General features: G+C 30.6%; 1 protein-coding gene and 1 long non-coding RNA gene across 2 annotated transcripts; one reads left to right on the top strand and one right to left on the bottom strand.

Annotated features, from left to right (window-relative positions):
• Positions 1-6: 6 nt before the first annotated feature.
• On the top strand, positions 7-636 carry LOC140919226 (uncharacterized). Its single transcript, XR_012161799.1, has 2 exons — positions 7-318; positions 408-636. It is a non-coding gene; the product is annotated as an uncharacterized lncRNA (long non-coding RNA).
• A 143-nt stretch (positions 637-779) lies between these two features.
• LOC101491641 (glucan endo-1,3-beta-glucosidase 5-like) lies at positions 780-3,249 on the bottom strand. The gene is made up of 2 exons (XM_004513546.4): positions 2,775-3,249; positions 780-2,193 (listed from the first exon to the last, which is right to left on the bottom strand). Exons 1-2 carry the CDS (start codon positions 3,125-3,127, stop codon positions 1,092-1,094), a joined length of 1,455 nt encoding a protein of 484 aa, XP_004513603.1. The 5' UTR covers positions 3,128-3,249; the 3' UTR covers positions 780-1,091.
• Positions 3,250-9,127: the final 5,878 nt, after the last annotated feature.

The following is a 9,127-nucleotide window of genomic DNA, read 5'->3' as shown; positions in this document are numbered from 1 at the left end:
AAGAGTGGTGATGATTCCCTGGCTACCTGTCAAAAATTAAGGGGAGACCTTAAGGCAGTTTTCAATGTACTTCCAAAGGACATGCAACAACTTATGCTTTCAAATCCCCAAAGGGCATCCCTTCTTCATGATAGTCCAGAATTTACAAAACTTCCTGGACGTTCACTGATACAAGTTTCTGTTGTGTCTTCTACATCACCAAGGTGACGGGATGTGTTCTTGCTTTCTAGGATCTTCCCATGTTGAAGGACAGGATAACTCATAGACTACATCTGTCTTATTGAGAGAAGTTCTTTGATTCTTGACATGTCATTTGAGGTAAGAATATTTTGCATACATCATAAATGCTTTTAAGTTTATTACAATATATTTGCTGATTTCCATCTTATTCTTTTTCAAATGAACAGTTGTGCAATAACTGCAATTTATGAGTCAAGCCAACACACTTGAAGCAGCCAGCGTTGTATAACATCTCTCCTGGCAAACGTGCATATAAATTCCTCTTTTATGTTGAATTTATGTTTTCTTGATTGCCTATGTTGGCGGAGATTGCGGCTTCATGTTGTTTATATTCTGAAAGATCAAGCTGTAAATTATTACGTAGCATTCTTTTAATGTCATTTTATAAATTTCACATGGCAAGGGCTGACATACATTTTTGCCTGTCTAGGAGCGTAGGCCAATCACTTGTGACCAATCACCAATTCCTTTTTTTTTTTTACAAGACTAATGTCCAATTCTGATAATGTATAGAATAAGTGGAGATTTAACTCACTAGTAAAAAATCGAGACTAAAATTAAATGATAGGTATTTTATATGAACAAAAATGTATTGTATTCTGCATATAATTGGTAGTTTGTCATGTCTTGTATATATTTGGCCGATAGAATAAACAATGCATTTTGTCGGTAAAAGTCACATACTAGAAAAAAGCAACAGGAAAAACTACATAGTTGGAGTCCCAAGATTCCCGATAACCAAATACAGAAAACAAACTTACATGCTAATAGCCTCCTCCTAAATCTAAAATCTAACAGTAAAATTGAATCAGTCACAAGAAACTTTACTGTTTCCTGGTTTCTGAAATCTGTTAAGCTATAGCCAAAACATAGCAAAAAATCAGGATCATTGAGAGCCCTTCATGCAATAGAAAAGAAGAACCGCTAGCAAACATCAAAGGGAATTGACATCCTTTTTCAGAAGGATCCTCATGTGTAATGATAGCCAAACCAGAGAAATCACAGTCCCAATCCATCTGGTTATTTACTTGATAATACATATTGAAAGCATAAGAAGCATTCCCTTGGAGACTTAGATTGTTACAAGTAGAACCATAACCAAGAGCTGTACAATCAGATTTGGTACAAGCATAGTCAATACTATGAGCAAGATCATCCAAATTAGTAGCATCTGGATCTAAAACACACCACCTCTTTTTTAAGTACTTAATCCCTTCAACAGGTACAAGACCATTTTCCTTATGTTTACCTCTTATGTCTAATTCATACTTTGGCTTTCCATCAAACTCAAAAATCCCCCAATGCCTCTCAAAGTTTCCAGGAGCAACACTTTTAGCATTCTCATCAATGAGACTGAATAGATAGAAGTCCATCATTCCTTTTCTTTTAGGGGTACCATTACCACTCAGAGCATGTTTAATAAAACCCTGGTTGAATCTCTTTGCATTTTTGGCATTTGCATTCTTATCACCATCAGTTGGCCACCCAACTTCACCAACTGTAACATGCAAATCTGGATATCCTGCTTTATCTAAAGCCCACATAAGTGTATCCAGATTCGCATCAAACACATTGGTATAAACTGCTTTGCCGTCTTGAAGAGGTTTGTTCTTTCCATCAAAAAATGCAAAATCAAATGGGAAATTATCATTGCCATAAAGACTAAGGAAAGGGTAGATATTGACTGTGAAGGTTGCATTGTTTGAGTATAGGAATTGGATTATTTCAATAGTGAGGTCTCTTATTTCAGGCCTGAAGTCACCTGCTGATGGCAGTGGATTTAAGTCTGGTGAATAGTAAATGTCTGCATTGAATGGAACAGTAACTTTGATCTTTGATCCCAGCCCTGCTTTGTAGAGTGAAGTTTGTATGTTCTTAAGAGCTGGAAGGGTTTTATTTAGATAGGTACCATTGTATGCTTTAAGGAAAGGCTCATTACCCACAGCAACGTACCTGCAATGATAGCATACATAGCAAATAGAATCATTCAGAGTTAGGAATAGTCAAAGCATGGTTTTAAACATTCAACAAATTAAACCTATAATTACATTGCATATAATCAAAACACAGGTTACTACAATGGAACAAAATAAGAGATCCATACAGTCAGCAAAATTAAATTTAATATATGATCACAACTGCACCAAATCCGATTCCACAGACGGCCCATTTAACTGAATATGTCTCGGAAAATTAGTGCTTTCAAGTTTCAATTAAAACTTAAATTTTAACAAAAGAAATAAAATACACATTGCTACAAAGAGAATTATAATAATAATAATAATAATAATAATAATAATAATAATAATAATAATAATAATAATAATAATAATAATTAATAATAATAATAATAATTAATAATAATAATAATAATAATAATAATAATAATAATAATAATAATAATAATAATAATAATAATAAGTAATAATAATAATTACTTGCAAGAAAATGGGATACTGTGAAGAATTAGAAAGACTAGTAACATTTTGAGTAAAAATTGAAGTGCATTATATAGAGTTGAAAGAGTACTGAACTTGATATTGACACCACCAGTGAACAAGTAACAGGTAACATTTTCGTAAACCCAAGAATCTGCAGCTTTAGGAGTGTTACTAATCTTATGCAACATAACATTTGGTATTGCAAGCATGACTTCAATATCAGTACCCATTAGAGCTACCATAATGCTATCATCTGCATCAAATAGCTTCAATTTTCGAAACCCGTTTTCCATAAGCATCTTAACAACTTTCTTAGGTGGAAGTTGGTGGGTTGCCATTGTTCCCCAGTTCACACCAACCCAAGCATAGCCATTCGAGATTAAACTTACCAAGCTAATGAGGAATGTTGCTAGGTACCTATGATTTGAACCATTCTCTTGCGCCATTTTGGTAGTAATGATTTGAATTTTAGAAGATTCAAGAATGGTGATTGGTGACGGAACATATATGAAATTGAGAAATGGGAATTTATATCCGTGTGTGTAGATCAGTTTCTTAGTGCGCGTTTGTTCCAGTGGCTTAACACGGAAGGTAAATAAAAAGTTTAATTATTTGTTTATTTAAATTCTTTACACGTGAGAAAGTAGAAAATTGACTTAAAAAGTCGTTTCTTAATTCGGCATACAGTGTAAGGCAAAGCAAGTAGCATGTATGAAATTCTAAATGTAAGATTTTTTTTTTCTTTCAATCTACGCTACCGTAGGTCTGTAGTCATTTAGGTGGGATTTATATGCCCTTCTTTTTTCTTTTGTTCTTTTTACCACATTGGCCAATCCAATTTGCTTACTTACTGATTTAATGTTTTAATTATTTTATTTTTTAAAATAATTTACAACAGCTTTTTTAAGAAATAGTCCTAACATAATTTTGCAAAATATATAGTTAAAACAGATTAATGATACTATCTACATATACACATTTTAAAAAAACTAACAAATACTATAGAGGAAAAATTATCCCATCCATATAATAAATTATTTAGGAAATAATATAAATATAATTTAACACACATAAATTTTAAATGAAGAGAAACACATTCCACACACTACTAATATTAGAAAAATACGTGGGTCTTACACTTGTTGATTGTTATAATATGAATTATTATACTACAATTATATTAGAAAAAAAGTGTATGAAATAATATATAAGGAAAATAGGTATTGTTTTTGCTATATTGAACAACTATTATTTATTCTATTATTATGTATCACAATACAAAAATTTCTCATGCATCAATGACAATCTATGTCATACATTAGTTTGTATAATAAGTTATAATTAATTTAGGTAAAATACATCATGCGGTACTTTAGGTTATACGGAAATAAAAATTGATTTAGACTAAAAATGCTATTGATATTCTTTACATGAATGAGAATAAAATTCATAGTACCATTTTAAAAATTTCTAACTAAAACGAATGAAATGAGGTTAGGACTAAAAATAGTTCAACATTGTAACTTTTACAAACATAAAAGATTAACTTGATAAAAAATAAGTTAAGAGATCAATTTGATATTTTCGTGTAACGGACTACACAATATATTAGGCCATTAATTGGTTTGGTGATTGTGATGATTGAGTTAAGGAACAAAGTGATAAGGAGATTGAGAGTTCGATGTCCACTCAAACCTAACAATACAAATAATTATTGTTTGAACTTTGCACTAACTTGGACACTTAGAGCTATTGTTATGCGAATGGAATAAATTGGAAGTCCTACATAGGAGAAATTTTATACAATGTTAGTGTGTATAAGGTGGAGGTAGGACACTTGGGGTGTGTCCAAATGATACTCAATATTGTAAGCATGAGATAATACATTTAAATTGACCACCACACACCAGTGTGCCGCTTCCGTCGGTGGTAAATTTTTTAGAAACCCAAAAATTACCCGGTCAAATTCGGGTCTGTTGCGGCCTAAAGTTTTGAGTGTTTCTCGAATTCAATGGAGTCGCCACCAAAGTTTATTTTAAAATAGGAAAAAAATTGGAAAACCCTTAAAAATAGAAAGAAAAAAATAAAAAAATGGTATTTGAAACCAAATTTTGAGTTCGGAAGTCGATTATGCATAGGGAAGATATTAGCAACGACATCCATTAAAATACGATTACCTATAATTAATTGTGCAAGATTTAATATTAACTTAAGTATATTTATTTCTCCTTATTATTAAATATGAATAATAATTATTACTATTTTTTTAATATGATTTTGGAAAAAATGTGTGCTTAAGAAATAAAAGACGAAAATGAAATAAAATTTATTAATGCGCTTGATAAGAATACGATCTTGCTCCTACGTATATCCCGGTGCGATGAAGAAATCAAAGCTACGTAGTTCTTAGGTAGAAAATGTGGATATGTTGATTTTTTTTTTTATAAAGAAAATTGGATTTGTTATATTTAAAAAAAAAATATGTTTTGATGAGAAAAGAAAATGAAATTGTTTGACTTGAAAAAAATAATATTTTTTTATGCGAGTTTTAGGACTATCAAGCTGTACAACTCGTGTCTCAAAAACTCAGAATAAAAAGATGTCTCATCTGGTTAATCCTTTTCAAAATGTTTTATATTTTTTTCAATTTTAAAGTTGAGTTTTAAAACCACCAAGTAATACAACTTGTGTCTCAATAACTCAAATATTAAAAAAAGATTACATGTAATTAATCAATTTTTTATTTATAAAAAAGTCGATTTTAGATTAATTTATTAAAAAATAATAAATAAATAAATAAATAAATAAATAAATAAATAAATAAATAAATAAATAAATAAAGAGAGTTTTAGAACTATCAAGTTGTACTACTTGTGTTCTAACAACTCAAAGATTAAAAAAAAAAACTCACATCTAATTAACCAAACTTAAAAAGTTGATTTTAGATTAATTTATTAAAAAAATAATAAATAAATAAATAGAGTTTTAGAACTATCAAGTTGTATTACTGGTGTTCTAACAACTCAAATATTAAAAAGATGTCACATCTAATTAATCTTTAATATAATGTTTATTTGTATTTTTATGATAAAATTGATATTTAATTATAAAGGAAACTAACCCTTTTTTTTAATAAACAAATAAAAAAAAGTTTAAATGGGCTAAGCTTGAAACATATTTTTGTTGTTTGTTATTAGAACATGGGCCCAACTTAACTTAAAAACGACTTTTGAGTAAAGTCCAAACCCAACTTAACAAAAGAAGGTTGAAATCTGAAAACCCTAATTTCAACTTAAGGAAGACGGCTACATTTGTGACACCCTAAACCCCCAAAATAATATATATAATAAATTATATCATTATCCTATAAAATTTGCAGCGGATAAATAAAAGTATGTTACCAAGAAAATAAAAACTTTTATTTTTAACTTATTATATCACGTTTCTCAAAAATCAAAAGAAACACTTTAAACTTATTTTCTCCATTAAAATAGTGTAATATCAATAAACTTGATTTAAGTATTATTACTTGATTTAATTTAAAAACTTACTAGTACTTCTAAGATTTTTCTACAAAAATTCATTTCAAATTAAATAAGTAAAATACAATTTTAAACCATTATTCCCGGTATCACCTATCAGAGCACGATTCCTCCCAAATTTGAACTTCAAGATTCATTAACCTGTAACAACTGCGATTTCGCAAACGCAGGGCCAAACTAGTCAAACACAAACAACGAAGGAGGTGAGTTTCGAAATCATGATGACAGTATAATACAAGTAAGAAGAACACACAAACATGTAGGTTATATGGCTTCTATTTTTAGGAAATTTTATACAATATTATTAACAAGATTATCTAATTCTTTCCTAAGTGATGAATTAATATCAAAACCAACTTGTTTAATATTAATTCCTATTTTAACAGTAAAAGATTCAAACAGTTTATTCACAGCGGAAGTTTATAATCACATGCAAGATCAATATTAAAAGTAAAGAGAGATAGGAAATAATGCACCAGGAGATTTTTATACTGGTTCGGCTATCACTTTGATAACCTACATCCAGTCCTGAAATCTACAACAGATTTCAGCCTTTCACTAGAATGATTTGAGGAATATTTTTACAGACTTTCCAGCGTCACAACCTATCCATCCAACTCACAACCACTTCTATCACAATACCAAACTATCCCTTAGAGTTACTCGTCAAACTCTAGCGAGATCAAGCTGAGGCTTCTTTCAGATGAACATAAGCATCCCAAAAGATAACCACCAGTGTACACTACTGGATTTCCAAAACTTCAATTACAGAAATTGTTCTTTCAAAAAGAATTAAAGAATACTAAGCAAATTTGACTCAATCACAATGTAAGATCCCACACAAAAGTATTAGGCCAATGAGTATTTGTGTGTTGTAACAATCTTTCTCTCAATGTGTTTTTCAGTCTTCAGTGTTATGAAAAAGTGTTATGATTGTTATTCAAAAGTTATGAAAAAATTGTGATTGATTCAATTTATATATTTTCAGAAAAACAACATATCAATCGATTTAGTAATCGATTTTATTAAAGTTTAAAACCAGCTTAATCGATTATCGCGTGTCTTGTTTTTCTTGAATCTTGAAAATACATGAACTAATCGATTGCCTAATCGATTCTTTTAATGCACTTATCAGAGACTGATACTTAGATTGTATCAGAATCAATTGACTAATCGTTTATACATGTTTTGTTCAAACAACGAGATCAAAACAATCGATTACTCAGTCGACGCATATTCATTGACATAATCGATTTGGCAATGGGCTGAACTCTCCATGTAACTCAAACATTTTACTTCAATCAATTCGTCAATCGATTGTGCTGGTCACAATGACTCAGATATTTACTTCAATCGATTTGCCAATCGATTGTGCTGGTCACAGTGACTCAGACATTTGCTCCAATCGATTTGGCTTGTTACAGGACCTCAGCTATTTGGTCAAAATCATTGTGCGAATCGATTATTCAATGTGTTTCTGATAAATGATTAACTAGTTCATTCTTTCAATCGATTACCTAATCGATTGATGCAAAGCTTGCACCTCAAGAAACATTTACCAATCGATTATCTAATCGATTAGTGCATTGCTTGCAACTTAAGAAATTTATTTCAATTGATTGTCCAATCGATTTCGTTGATCACAGAACACATGTCTGATGAAGAAGTATTTTCATAATCGATTTGCCAATCGATTGTTCAGTATGAGTTTGGTTCTGTGAATCACAAAATCGATTACTCAATTGATGTGCAAATCGATTGTCCAATTGATTTGTTTAAACATAGAACACATGTTTTGATAAAACCTTTAAGTAATCGATTTCTCAATCGATTAACTTAGTGAAACCTTCATTCTGTGAGTCTGACAATCGATTGTTCAATTGATTTATTACTTGATTGATTAAAACTCATTTTATAATTTCATTAGCAAGTACTATATGAGAACTCATTATGATTAAGTCTACCTAATTGACTCTATTAACACTAAACATTCTTGTACATCAGTCTTCAAGCCTTGTAGGACATCATCCATCTTTGCTTGATTGCTTGAGTTCCATGTTTTGTCCAATTCTCAATTCAAACCATTAGATCAATCAAATAATTCATATGTATTGTATGTTTGGGAATTAAATCAAAAACATGATTAGGGAAGCACATGTCTTACAAACTCCCCCTTTTTGATTTAATGACAAACACACAGTTTTAACCTTGAGATTATTCAGAATCTCCCCCTAAATTTTAGAGTTTATGATTCATTTCAACAACATAAGCACAAATTATTCACATTCATTCAACTTTGGTATCAGATTTTGATGTCATAGCTTGCTATTCAAGTTTATTAAAATCAGAGTATTATAGCTTATACAAAATTTGGTGTCAGAGTACAATCAGGGTACATTATCAGATATTATGTATCAGAGTGCATTATCAGATATCACAAGTTAATAGTCAATCAGAGCAATATCACATAAGCAATAACACATGCTAAACTTTGATACCAATCTCCCCCTTTTGTCATTGAATTCAAAAAGAAATACAAGAGAGAATGATTAATTAAAAAATCTATCATAGGATATATACAAAACCATTACAAAGCAAAAAAAAAAAAAGAAAACAAAATCCTAATCAACTAATCTAGGACTGCTCCTCATTATCACCAATGGGAGAGGTAGAGACTGTTGTATTATCCTCAGCAAGTGTCTCCTCACCATGAGGTTCAGTACTATCTAGGTTGGTAGGATTTGGTTCTTCAGCTTCTTGCTTGCCAATTTCAACAATGTCTTCAAAAGATATTTTGAGACCCAAGTGTTCTTGGATGGCAGCAACATCTTGAACCACTGAGTTTAAGGTTGCTTGGAGTTCCATAAGAGAGGCTTCCACCCTAGCATTGTGAGCAGCCTGGGA

Source organism: Cicer arietinum, chromosome 1 (assembly GCF_000331145.2).
Source record: "Cicer arietinum cultivar CDC Frontier isolate Library 1 chromosome 1, Cicar.CDCFrontier_v2.0, whole genome shotgun sequence".
Classification (NCBI taxonomy): domain Eukaryota; kingdom Viridiplantae; phylum Streptophyta; class Magnoliopsida; order Fabales; family Fabaceae; genus Cicer; species Cicer arietinum.
The sequence above is the reverse complement of the archived record's forward strand: the minus strand, read 5'-3'. Positions and strand labels throughout refer to the sequence as shown.